The 12,972-nt window shown below is 54.5% G+C and overlaps 1 protein-coding gene across 3 annotated transcripts in view; it reads right to left on the reverse strand.

The window, feature by feature from the left end:
* Positions 1-443: 443 nt before the first annotated feature.
* The window catches only part of MED26 (mediator complex subunit 26), a 52,346-nt gene continuing 39,817 nt past the window's right edge, over positions 444-12,972 (reverse strand). For all 3 annotated transcript variants that reach the window (XM_059160376.1, XM_059160379.1, XM_059160377.1), the window contains exons 2-3: positions 3,807-3,881; positions 444-3,190 (exon numbers count right to left, since the gene is read on the reverse strand). In XM_059160376.1, the coding sequence (XP_059016359.1) occupies positions 1,538-3,190; positions 3,807-3,881 (1,728 nt within the window). In that variant the 3' untranslated portion in view covers positions 444-1,537. The remainder of the gene's footprint in view (positions 3,191-3,806; positions 3,882-12,972) is intronic.

Here is a 12,972-nt window from a genome sequence, read left to right on the forward strand (position 1 = left end):
AAGGAAATACTATCATAGTCAAGGCAGAAAAGTTATTTTTAAAAAATAGCACCTGCCAGTTACTAAGGCAGCTCCAGGCCTGCATGGGGAGCTAGCAGCCCAGGGCCAGAGCCAAGGGGTGCCCTGCCAGACATGGCTCTGGGCCATGCCCTGTCCAAGCTAGATACTTTGTGGGGGTAAAACAAAGTTACTGAGACGTAGGACATGGAACCTCTTTAGAGGGCTTCTCTCCCTGGAGCAGGTGACCCCGGAGGTGGGAGAGGCAACAGGGCCCTAATGAGTGAAAGGCAGGTGGAGGTCAGTTTTCATGCAGAACATTAATAGGCGGGCTTGGCCACTTTGCCCTGCCTATCTCCCTGCAGTCTGGCAATGGAGCCCAAACTTTGGACGCAAAAGGCGGATTTGACTGTAAAGGATCAAATTAGTAACGATTCTGAGACTGGTTTGTGCAAATGGTTTTTTTTTTTTATTTCCACATTTATATCACAAGGTGTCCACTTACTGGACCAAATAGCAAAGTTGCTCCCTTCTGCGTCCTGACAACACAGAAGTCTAAGTACTGTACATTCACTAAGGCTCCTTGTTTTTGCAAATCGCGTTTATGACAAATAACCATAAGGCAAACGAATCTAAAGGAATGGTTATGAGTGTTTCCAGCGTACAGACAGGTCTCCTCTTGCCCAACAATACAGCTTACACACCAGTAGCACCCGCGGTTACTTTTGTGTTTTTTGGGAGGGGACTCTAGAAAGGTGACATTTTCAAGATATGCGCAGGAACGGGAAAGAAACAGAAAAGGGAGAAAGAGGAAAATTATCTGGCTGGTGGTCAGATGGAAGAGGGGAATAAAATAAACTCCTAGAAAACTTAGATTTTTGCAGCATATTTTTCAAAACTGGGTTTTTAACCGAAACCAGATGAAAATGTGTGGATGCCCACGGAGGGTAGGCTGTACTGGCTGGCCGGCTGGCCCACCTGCTGCCAGCCGCTCGCCGCAGCGGACAAGCTTCTGGCGTCCGGACTGAAGGACTGGCCAAGCGGGGTGCAAATAGGGGCCACGGTGTAGGTACCCCCACTGCCTGAGACACTCAGGGCCAAATTTAAAAAAGGAAAATGCAAATAGATGAGATGCGTGCTTCGGTTGCTGTGTTTAAAGGGAACCTCTCCCCCAGGTTTTCTGTGCCTGCCTGCAACTGACGTCCCAGCTCATGGGTGCCAGGAGGTGTCCGCACCTCTTCCGGGGTGGGGAACTAACGCTTTTTATAGCTGGTTTGCTATAGAGTTCTGAACTCACTTTGCCGGCCTGCCTTCCACACGGTCCTTCCTTTGCAATTTTGTTAGTAAACTGGTAGCAGCATTTCACAAAAGAAGGAGAATTTTGAGGGAAGAGCACGGAGAGACCTCGAGACTCCCGCCCCCTCCCTCCTGCCCCGGGCCGGACTCCTCAGATTCTCAACCACCGGAGGCAGCCACGCCCCGCTGCCCGCCTGCCATGCTAACTGCGAGGTGGGAATGCACTTAGAGGCCGACAGGCTGGTCAGTCCAAGCAGACATAAGGCAGAATGTTCAACCGCCCGTCGTCACCGTGCGGGTCGAGCGATATGCACTGCGTCCAGTCATACCAGTTACCCTGTGTGTCCTGACACCCGTTCACCCCAGGCCACTGGTGGGCCTGGATTCTGTCCAGATCGTCCTGCGTGACCTCGCGGTTCAGCCCTGGGAGGTCCGTGGGCGCGCTGTGAAGCACCAGCACGTGCGGCTTCCGGGCCCCCCGCCGGGTGCTCTCCTCCTGCTTCAGGTACTCAGACATGAAGTGGTGAGCCCCTGGGGTCTGCGCGCCTGACGACGAGAGCAGGCTGCTCTGCCGGCTCAGGTAGGACTGGATGATCTCATTGCGCGACAGCTCCTTCCAGTTCGTCTGTTCAAAAGGGCTCTGGACGCTGGCCTTGGCCTCAGGTTTGTCCAGCTCTGTCCTGGGCTGCTCTGTGTGCACAGGGCTGTCCGCCTGCACTGGCTCTTTCTGGGTCAGAGGTTTGATCTGTCTGGTCATGGGGTCAAAGGTGAGCTTCCGCTCTTTTAACCGGACAGGCTTGACACCCGCCTCAGCCACCTGCCCATCCAAGTTCACTGTGTAGTCACGAGGCCGGTACCTCTTCTTCTTTTTGCTGTCCGAGCCACCAGATGAGGCAGCATCGCTGTCCGCCTTAGAAGAGTCTGGGGAAAAGCCTGCCCGGGGAAGGTGGGGCTCGGAGGGAGGCAGCCCCACCTTGCAACCCTGCCCTGCCAGCCGCTGGTGGCCCTCAGGCTGCTCCAGCCAGCGCACCGGGCTCTCTGCACTGGACAGCAGCTCGAGCCGCCTCACGGGTGGTGTGGACGGCTGGGCCAGTGGAAGTGGTGATGGCACCTGTGTGGCATCAAGCGCCTGGGGCCGTGGAGAGGGGCTGGGCATGGAGCCCTTGGGCGTGTACGGGCTCCGCTGCCGGGCAAAGGAGCCCTCGTGCCGTGAGTTCCGGGGACTGAAAGAGCAGCGAAGCGGCCCCTTGGGGTGAGGGGGGCCTGGAGTCTCATCCACCCGGTCCATCTGCTGCAGCACCCCAGCCTTGGTCTGCAAGCAGGGGCCAGGGGGCTTGCCCAGACCTGGGGAGCTGGTGTGCGGCCGCACGGCGTTGACAGGAATCTTGCTGCTGTGCTTGTCGCTCTCGCCGTGCTCCAGGCGGCCGCCCTCGGGGCCCGCATGCCCACTGCCGTCCAGGGTGCCCGAGAAGCTCTCAGGGCTCCCGCCAATCCCGTTGGTGGGGAGGGGGGATGAGTTGGGTACCAGAGAGTCATGGCTGGCTTTGGAGACCTTGGGAGGTGGCCCGGGGTGGCCAAGGTCACGCTGATCTCCCCGGCGCTTGCGGCTGCCCAGCCTGTCCAGCCGCTGTCCAGGTAGCCTCTGGATGTCGTTGCGGTTCTTCAGGTCATGGATGCTCTTGGGAGCGCCGGCCACCCCCACCTCTGGCCGGCAGTTGTGAGCACCCCCGTTGGCAGAGCCGGTGCCGCCCGCCAGCCCCCGCAGCGCCGCCTCATTCTGGTGCACAGGCTCGATGAGCTTCTGCCAGCTCCGCAGCAGCTTCTTGGCCCGCTTGGCAAGCTCCTCGTTCTTCGTTTTCTTGCGGACGTCGTTGATGAGCTTCCCAAGTCGAGTTTCCTACAACCAGAGAGAGACAGTGACATGCTTTTGGGACAGGAAGTCCCCCATGGAAAGGGAGCTGAGGACCCCGGGCCTCTGGATTAATCCCACTACCTCTTAAACCCATGGATAACAAAACCCATGGGGATTTGGGGTCCTTTTTGACCTCTAACTTCTCAAATCTAGTCCTCAAACTTCAGAGTCCCAGGGCCACAGGCGGCATCTTCAGAAGCACCATCCCAAAGGCTCCTGGCAACCTAGAGGCTGTGGATCATCAAGGCCAGTGCAAGGACACTCTGCCAGGGAAGCTCTTTGGGTGAGAGCACACTATGGCAAAGACAATGGCAGACGGAGGGCCTGAGCCAGCATCGCTCACTGGAGCACCTCCAACTCCTGTCCCCTCTGGCCAGACACGCCTCCCAACCCAGGACTAAAACCACCCAATTCCTGCAGTGCCCATGGGAAGATGCCCCAGTCTGGGCCAGGAGGGTACGTACACCCCTCCCTCAGCACTACTAAATCCTCACTTGGGCAGTGAGAGCAAAGGCTCCAAGGAGCCCAGAAGGACTTGGGTTGGGGAAGCCCAGGCCCTGCCTACCCTTCTCTTCCCAATGTTGGGTCTGGGGATACTCACCTCTAGTGCCTCTTTGGTAATGGGGTATTTCTCCAGGCTGGAGATGACTTCCAGCACCGCCACCATGTTCCGGATCTAGGAAACAAGAGCCACTTGTCAGGTCTCTGCTCTTCTCCCAGTGCCAGCTGCTCAGGCCTCTCCCTCCCCGAGAGCCAGCGGAGTCGCCACACCCAAGCTCTCACCCCATGCCGTCTCCTACCCGCTCCTGAAGCCGACAAGGCACCCAGTGCCCGCCCTCCCGTCCGCGGCCTCTAGTGCATGGGGTGCAGTGGACCACGAGCCCGTCCATGGCCATGCCCACCAGCCCAAGTGGTGGTCACACGGCTGAGATCCATGACATTTGTGATAAGTTCTGTTCCTGAGCTGGCAGAGGTGTTCTACTCTAGCATCTCATGGGGGCAAGGTGCTGAACGATTTATCCAATAAAACACACGGAGCTTAAAAAATCAGTAAAGGCGCATCTCCTGTTGTTGCTCTTAGCTCCACTACACTTCACAGATACTGTGTTTGCTACGATCCAAGGTCTGTGGCAGCCCTGCATTTGAGTGAGTCTAGTGATGCCACTTTTCCAACAGCTTTGGCTCACCCTGTGTCCATCTCTGTGTCACATTTTTATAGTTCTCATAATATTTCTGATTTTTTTACTATTATATCTGCTATGGTGATCTGTGATCAGTGATTCTTGCTGTTACGACTGTGACTGTTTTCTGGTGCCAAAAACTGCACCCAAAGAAGATGGCAGACTTCGCTGGCACTGTGTGTGTGTGTTCTGACTGCTCCATTGTGGAGCCACTCCACAGTGGCTCCAGCCACTCCTCTCTCTCTCTTCTCCTTGGCCTCCCTGTTTGCTGAGACACAACAGTCATGAAAATCAGCCAAATGATCACGCTACAATGGCCTCTACGTGTTCAAGTGGAAGGGAGAGTCACACATCTCTCACTTTAAATCAAAAGCTAGAAATGATTACACTTAGTGAGGAAGGCGTATCCAAAACCAAGACATAGACCAAAAGCTACACCTCTTCTGCCAAACACTTAGCCAAGCTGTGAAGGCAAAGAAAGTTCTTGAAGGAAATTAAAGTGCTAGCCTAGTGAACAAACACGGGTGATAAGAAAGCGAAACTGCCTTCTTGCTGATAGGGACCAAGTCTGAGTGGTCTGGATAGAAGATCAAACCACCACGTTCCTTTAATCCAAAGCCTAGTCCAGAGCAAGGCCCTAACTCTCTTCAATTCTGTGAAGGCTCAGAGAGCTGGGGGAAGCTGCAGAAGCAAAGTCTGAGACTAGCAGAGGTTGGCTCATGAGGTTCAAAGAAAGAAACCAACTTCATAAGCTGAAAGTGCCAGTGAAATGGCAGGTGCGGATATAGAAGCTGCAGCAAGGGAGCCGGCAGAGGCGGCTGAGACGATTCACGAAGGTGGCAACGCTACTCAGCAAACTGTCAGTGCACATGAGACAGTCTTCTACTGGAAGAAGATGCCGCCCAGGACTTTCAGAGAGAAGCCAATGCCCGGCTGCAAAGCTTCAAAGGACAGGCTGACTCTCATGTTGGGGGCTAATGCAGCTGGGGACCAAGTTGAAGCCAATGCTTATTTACCACTTAGAAAATCCTAGGGCCCTTAAGAATTATGCTAAATCTACTCAGTCTGTGCTCTAGAAAGGGAACAACGAAGCCTGGTGACAGCACATGAATTTGTAACATGGTTTACAGACTACTTTAAGTCTGTTGAGACTTACTGCTCAGGAAGAAAGATTCTTTTCAAAGTATTACTGCTCATTGACAATGCACGTGGTCACCCTAGAGCTCTGGCATGTGCCATGAGATTAATGTCATTTTCATACCTGCTGTCACAACACCCATTCTGCACACCATGGACTGAGGAGTCATTTCAACTTTCAAGTCTGATTATTTAAGAAGTACACTTTGTAAGGCTATAGCTACCATACAAAGTCATTCCTCTGACGCATCTGGGCAAAGTAAATTGAAAACTTTCTGGAAAGGGTTTACCATTCTAGATGCCACTGGGAAGAGATCAAAATATGAACATGAACAGGAGTATGGAAGCCGTGGATTCCAACCCTCACGGATGTCTGAGAGTTCAAGACGTCAGTGGAGGAAGTAACCACAGGTGTGATGGAAACAGCCAAAGAACTAGAATCAGAAGTGGAGCCTGACGATGGGACTGAATTGCTCCAACCTCACATTGAAACTTGAACAGCTGAGGAGTTGCTTCTAATGGATGAGCACAGAGCATGGTTTCCTGAGCTGGAATGTACTCGTGGTGAAGATGCCGTGAAGACTGGAAATGACCACAAAGGGCGGAGAGTATTGTAGAAAAACGAGCTGATAAAGCAGTGGCAGCATTTGAGAGGACGGACTCCCATTGTGAAAGAAGTCCTACTGTGTGTCAAATGCTAGCAAACAGCATCGCATGCTGTGGAGAAATTGTTGGTGAAAGGCAGAGCCAATCAATGCAGCAAACTTCACTGCTGCCTTATTTTAAGAAACTGCCACAGCCACCTCAGCCGTCAGCAGCTATCGCTATGGAGACAGGACATTCTATCAGCAAAGATTATGGTTTGCTGAAAAATGAGATGATGGTTAGCATTTTTTTAGTAATGAGATTTTGGGGGGCTTTTTTGTTTTAGAGAGCAGGGGAGGGAGAGGAAGAGAGAGACTCTTGAGCAGGCTCCTGCCCAGCGTGGAGCCCAACGCGGGACTCAATCTCATGATCCTGAGACCATGACCTGGGTTGAAATTAAGAGTTGGAGTTGGAGTTAACTATGTCACCCAAATGCCCCAATAATAAAGTATTTTTTAATTAAGGTATATTCATTGGCTTTTTAGATATAATACTATTACATACTTAACAGACTACAGTATAGTGAAAACACCATTCTTATGTGCACTGGGAAACCAGAAACTTCATTTGCCTCCATTTACTGTGATAGTTGGTGGTCTGGAGCCCAACCCACAGTATCTCCGAGGAATGACTGCACGCAGTAATCCAATCAATTTGGCTACATTAAAAGACTCTTTGTATAAGCTTATCCCAAGATGCCAAGATGCAACAGAGTGGGAGAAGACGGATACCACATGGCCCCGAGGATCTGTATGTATCTGAACACAGAAACCCTGGGCCAGCACACAAGAACAGGCACCAGGTGCAAGAGAAGAGGACAGCCCCTGTGCTCAGCTCTTGCAGGCATGCGGGAATGCAGACGGAAGCCAGGAGAGGCTACCCTGTGGACATGGCCACCAACCGGCAGAAGTGGCATCTGAGAGTACCAGGGAATTCTGGGTCCCGCCAAGTCTAGGGTGTGATGGCCTCTGGTAGTCTCACAGGTGCACACCTGCTGACAAGCCATTCCATCCTTTGTCTGCTGTTTGCTGTAGGCCAGGCCCTCACACCACGTTTCCACGTGGCACTGCTCTGTGGAATCAAACGACCCCATGGGGAAGGTACTATCATCACATTGTACAAAGAGGGGATGGCACACAAAGGTGCAGGTCATGTAGTCAAATGTTAGAATGACACCAGTGCCTTCCAAGAGTCAAAGGAGCAGAAAGAAAAATTCAAGAGTAACAGAAACGAGCCACTTGTGGCCTCAGTGCACCGACAGACGAAGCTCAGACCACAGGGAGTGGAGTCACAGAAAAAAACACACTCCGTGATCCGGCCACACCGATCATCAGAGCATACTCAAAACTTAGTTTAAGATCAGTCATGGACTTGGCCACTAGCCAATCACAGACCTAAATATGAAAGCAAGAACTCAGTCTTTTAGAAGACACAGGGCAGTTATCTCTGCAACCTTGGGGCAGACAAAGATTTCTCAGAACCCCCAAAGCAGTAACTGCCCAAGAAAAAATACTGACAAACTAGGCTTCACGAAGATTAAGAACTTCTGCTTACCACAAGAAGCAAACCTCAGCCCGAAAGCGCAAGCCGACGGAGCATGCCCAGTGAGGGGCTCGGCTCCAGAAGAGAAAGCGAGCTCCTGCGGCTCAACACCACCACCACCACCACCACCACCCCCGCCCCAAGCAGCTGCAGGTTTTGGTGGGCTGGCGAGACAGGGGAGCCCTTGCCTTGAGCAAGCCCCCCCGCCCCAAGACTGCACAGTGAGCACATCACACGCCCACACACACTGGAACGAAGCTATGCAGGCATGCGAAAGGGCACAAGGAAAGGCACATCTCCCCCCCAGCCACTGTGGTATTGCCCTGTATCTTTCCCCAAAATACTCCTTGCATATAGAAGCTTGTGTATATACTTAACACACACTTAAAAAAAAAAAAAAAAAAAGCAAAACATGACTCTATGCCTTACTTTTTCTCACTAACATCAGAAACACCCAACACCACAGACCTCCTTAGCTCTTCCTTCCAGGATGGGCTCAGGGGAGGGAGGGCCCCACTGAGCAGTGCTGTGTCCCTCCTTTTCCACTTACTGTCACAAACAAGGCTGCAACGCTCAACTTTACTCGAGGCAAATCTGGGCTAACACATGAGCTGCTAGAGGGGCTCCTGGCACTGTGGCCATGAATGACTGTAGTGAGCCGCCGGGGAGGCCCCCCCGTTCCACGCCCACTGCAGGAGAGGAAGGTGGGGAAGCCTGTTTCCCACATCCTTGCCAGTACTGATGCGCTGGTTTCCTCTGCTGCCAGAATGATCCCACAGGATCCCAAGCTGAGTGGCTCCAACACCATGCATGTATAGATCAGTTAAGTTCCGGAGGGCAGGAGTGTGGTTTGGGTCCCCCCAGGCTGAGATCCAGGTGCAGGCATGCCGCCCTCCTTTCAGGAAGCTCTCGAGAGCGGTTTCTTACTCCTTCGGTGCTGAAAGACTTAATCCTCCTTGCTGTAGCGAGGGCCCCCTTTTCCTGCTGGCCAGCTGTCACGTGAAGGCCATTTCCAGCTTCAGGAGGGCGCTGCATTCCCCAGCTCATGGCACCTCAGTCCACCTCCCAAGCCAGCAACAGGCCCAAGTCCTCCCACTGCACCTCTGAGCCAGCCAGGAAAGGGTCCGCTTCTAATGACGGGCTGCGGCTGGGTCCACCTGTGCCATGCAGGTCTGCACCCTCACTCACATGTGCACCCTCCTGCCATGTAAGGTACCACATGGCCAGCTTCCGGGGACTAGGATGTAGATATCCGTGGGGGCTGGCTGTGACTCTGCCGACCATGTGGATTCCCAGCTTATCTGCCTTATTTCCAGCTGAAGGCAGCTGTCCCCTCCACCCGCCTCAGGTTCTCTGTCTTTTCTGAGTGTGAACTGCAGTGACCACAGAGCATGCCAGTGACCCTCACTGTGCCAGACAGAGCTCCCACAAGGCTGCCCCTCTGCCAGGGGGCCCAAGCCACCCCTTGGCAACAAAGGTCTCCCCTCACAGTGTTCTCATTCAGGGCTGTGCCCGCGAATGCACACATCTAGATGGCCCCCAAAATCTACCCCAAGCTATACTGAAGGAAGGGGTCGGAGAGGAGACACTCTTCATCCTTCTTTCACATACCTTTGACGTGCCACGGACAGGGACTTGGCGCAAGAGGAGACCGCACAGTGAGGAGGCCAGTACCACAGGGACAGCAAGGCCACCCACTCCCTGTCCCCAGCCCTGGGATTCCAGCCCTGATGGGGTCCTGAGCCTGCCACATGGCCTGTCTCCACCCCAGTGACCTCACCCGGGTATATTTAGAGCCCTGGGACCCACACACTCCTGAACCACAGTCCCTGCAGAGCGAGCTCGGCAGCACAGACTGTCCTTGTCCTTGGGCAGACACTGTCCCGCTGCCAGACAGGAGGGGGGAGGCAGAACACCTGGGCAACCCCGGAGGTTGGTAGCCAGCTAGCACCAGAGACCTGGCGCAGTTGGAGCCGCCCCTGGGAGCTGTGCCGGAGTGGGCAAGGGGACGTCTGCAGGCCCCGCCGTCCTGCCTGAGCAGCTCCCACACTTGAGGCCATGTGCAGTCTGGCTTGGAGCAGGCTCTCTGGCTCCCAGCCCTGTGGAAAATGCTACCTCTGCCTAACCTCTTTCTGCCCTGTCTACCTGCAAGTTCAGGACTGTCCCGGGGGCTCAGTCCTCTGGCTCTGCCCCACCCTGAAGGGATGATGGTGAGGGCATGGAGCACTGAGTGGGAAGCACTACCTGGGCATTCCAAGTGCCGCCAGTCTCCTGAGGACCAGGAAGCGGACCCCGATAAATGCTCCAAGGAGTCTGGCCCTGTGCCCTGACGCTCACCACACCCGACAGGCAGGAGTCTGTGCAGCGCCAGGCCCAGCCTGGCCTCTGGTCTCAGACCTAATATGCAGTGTCACCCCAGCCAGCCTGTAGCTCTGCCTGGGTTGGACACTCTAAGATGGAAGCTCCTGAACCAGCCTCCCCAACACACCCACCCACACAGAAGCAGCCAGGCCTCTTAGGATGAGATGTCCATCAGGAGGCTCCCAACCAGGTTCCAGGCCTGCAAAGCCCCAGTACGAGGCCCTCGGGCCAGGGAAGTCAGTGTCAAGTGGAAGGCAGACCAGGCATGCGTACAGAGAGGGCAGGACCCGAGTGGGCCTGTCCCAGGGTGTCCACAGACGTCCTAGCACCTAGGGAGATGGTGACATGGCCCCAAAGCTCTGGAGGGGAGAGAGAGGACCAGAGTGAAGACAGTGGAATGAGCAAGGACACCCGGAGGAAAAGCAGATGGCGGGGAAGTGAGCAGGCTCCTATACGACCCGCCTTTCAGCTTCAGCCACTGTATGGGACCTAAACTGCTGCTGCGACACCCACAGACCACTTGTCTTCGGCCCGTCCTGGGTCCCTCCTGGCACCCGGCTGCAGGTGCCACAATCACAGCACAGACGCTGTTCTGTTCCTGTATAGGGAAGAAGCTTCTGGGCAGCCCCCGGCACTGCCCGCAGTGGGGGCCTTTGGGCACTTCTGGTGGCCAGAGTTCCGGGGCCACATACAAGCCTCCTGCTGTCAGGAGGAGCCAGGTGCATTGGCTATCTCCCTCAGGATTTGTTCTCAACAAGAACAAAACCAAGAATACCTCTCAAAACCAAAGGGTTTTCCCAAAAGGGACAGAACTCACAAATGAAGAATGCCTGAGCACCCAGAGTCTCTCATTTTCTCCATAGGGCTCCTTCAGTAGATGCAAGTTAATTTGTATATATGTAACAGTTAACAAAGCCAAATGTCACCTCCCCTTTCTACCAATGAGGATGTCCCATGTGAACCGCTCACCATCTCGGCCCACTTATTCTCTAGCGGACTGCCCTCTTTAGTGGAAGTAATTACTCACCTAGCCAAGGAGCCCGCAGGGTGGTGGTGTGCCCAAGGCAGCTGGGCACGGAGGTATCAGGAGAGGGGGAGGGCCACTCTGGAAGTGCAGGGAGCAGGCAGGGCCAGAAGACTCCTTAACTACCTCACTGAGCGCTTGCAGATCCTAGACTGGAGGCTCAAGGGCCATAATCACGTCCACTCCATAAGACAGGAAAGTCAGCATCACAGGGGCAGCTCCACCAGCCAGTGTCTCTGGCATCCCTAAACAAGGCACCTCCCAGCTCCGGGACAGGGAGAGAGAAAGCACATTCGCGCTCACACCTATGGGACACCTGTGGGACACCCCAGGGATACATGCTCCTCACCACCAACCCCAGTTCCCAGGGCTTTTCTGGGGTCTTCCCACAACATGAGAACCAAGAGCAGGCACTAAGAAGCAGAAAGGCCTTTCCTCCTGGGGAGACCCTCAGCACAGGCTCAGTAGCTGCTCCAGCCAGGCTGGCTAACCAGCGGTATTTGCTGCACGGCAAGAAGGGGGCTGGATGCACACAGGAGGGGATGGCACCCGCAGAAGCAGCCTGAGCTAAGCCAGAGCGCGAGCGCACCACTCGCGCGGGAGGCTGGTGACATCCCGGTCTCCTCACTCTGCCAGGCCACGCAGGAGCAGCGAGGAGCCCTCCATGCACACTGCGCTCTGTGGAAGCCACTAAAGGGGCACCGCTCACCCCCCAGCATTTCATGACCCGTTTCTCAATGTTCACTGGAGAAACGATAAACTTGGGTGTGGACAGCAGAAAGGGGATGGATGCAGCGATGCCAACTGGCTCTAAACTGATTTCTACTGAAGCTGGGGCACGGCTACATTATTCTCTCTACTTCTACGTTTGAAATTGGCCACAAATCGGGATGCCTGGGTGGCTCGGTCAGTTAAGCATCTGCCTTCAGCTCGGGTCATGACTGAAGGGTCCTGGGATCGAACCCCATGTCAGGCTCCCTGCTCAGCAGAGAGTCGGCTTCTCCTCTCCCTCTGCTTTTCCCCAGTTCGTGCCTGCTCTCTTGCTCTCAAATAAATAAAATCTTTCAAAAAAAAAAAAAAAAAAGAAAAAAAAAGAAAAAAGAAAAAACTGGCCACAAATCTAAAGCGTTACAAAGTACACGTATTTCCTCACATGGGGATGGGACACGACTGTCACTGGAGGTGGAATGAGATGGCCGCTGGTAGCCGCATGGAGGTGAAGTGAGGAAATCCCTGCTTTCCAGTCCCACACGGTGGCTTCTCCCTACACCATGTGGTACCTGCACAGGGAGGGAGGCCGAGGGCTGGTGGGATGCTGGCCCCCTCAACCTCTGATTCAAACTATAGGGCACCTTCTATTTGGTGCAACCTTTGGATTTTCTCACCGAGCGCCTTGCAAGTAGCTCAGATGCAGCTCAACAGACTCGGTGTAAAGACTGCCCACACCCCCGGCGGCGAAGGGGATCTGGGATCTGCTCTCTGAGGCGGGTCCGTGCCTCCTTGCACAGAGCCCACAGACATCTGGAACCCCGGCCATGCCTGATTCCTCATGCTTCTGAGACCAGCTCGTTGCCCTCAAATAGGGAGGATGCCTCAGGTCTAGGAGGGCACCCATCAAGATAGGGGCCAAACAGCTTCCTGAAGGGCTCTCCAGAGCTGGGGGTGGCTACACCCACGGAGAGGGCAGGTTCTGTGGCTGGGTTCCCAGAGTGCTGAGGCCAGGGAGGGAGAGCCAGCACCCAGGCTTCTGACATGACAATAAGCCCCAGGACACACCAAAGCCCTTACCCGTCTTTGGAGGCTGGCATGTACGTGTTCACACATGCATGAGGTCAGAAGCCAGGGGAAGGTCGGTCAGAGTCTAGGGGCATCTCACA

The sequence above is a fragment of the Mustela lutreola genome, chromosome 2 (genome assembly GCF_030435805.1).
Source record: "Mustela lutreola isolate mMusLut2 chromosome 2, mMusLut2.pri, whole genome shotgun sequence".
Taxonomy (NCBI): Eukaryota; Metazoa; Chordata; class Mammalia; order Carnivora; family Mustelidae; genus Mustela; species Mustela lutreola.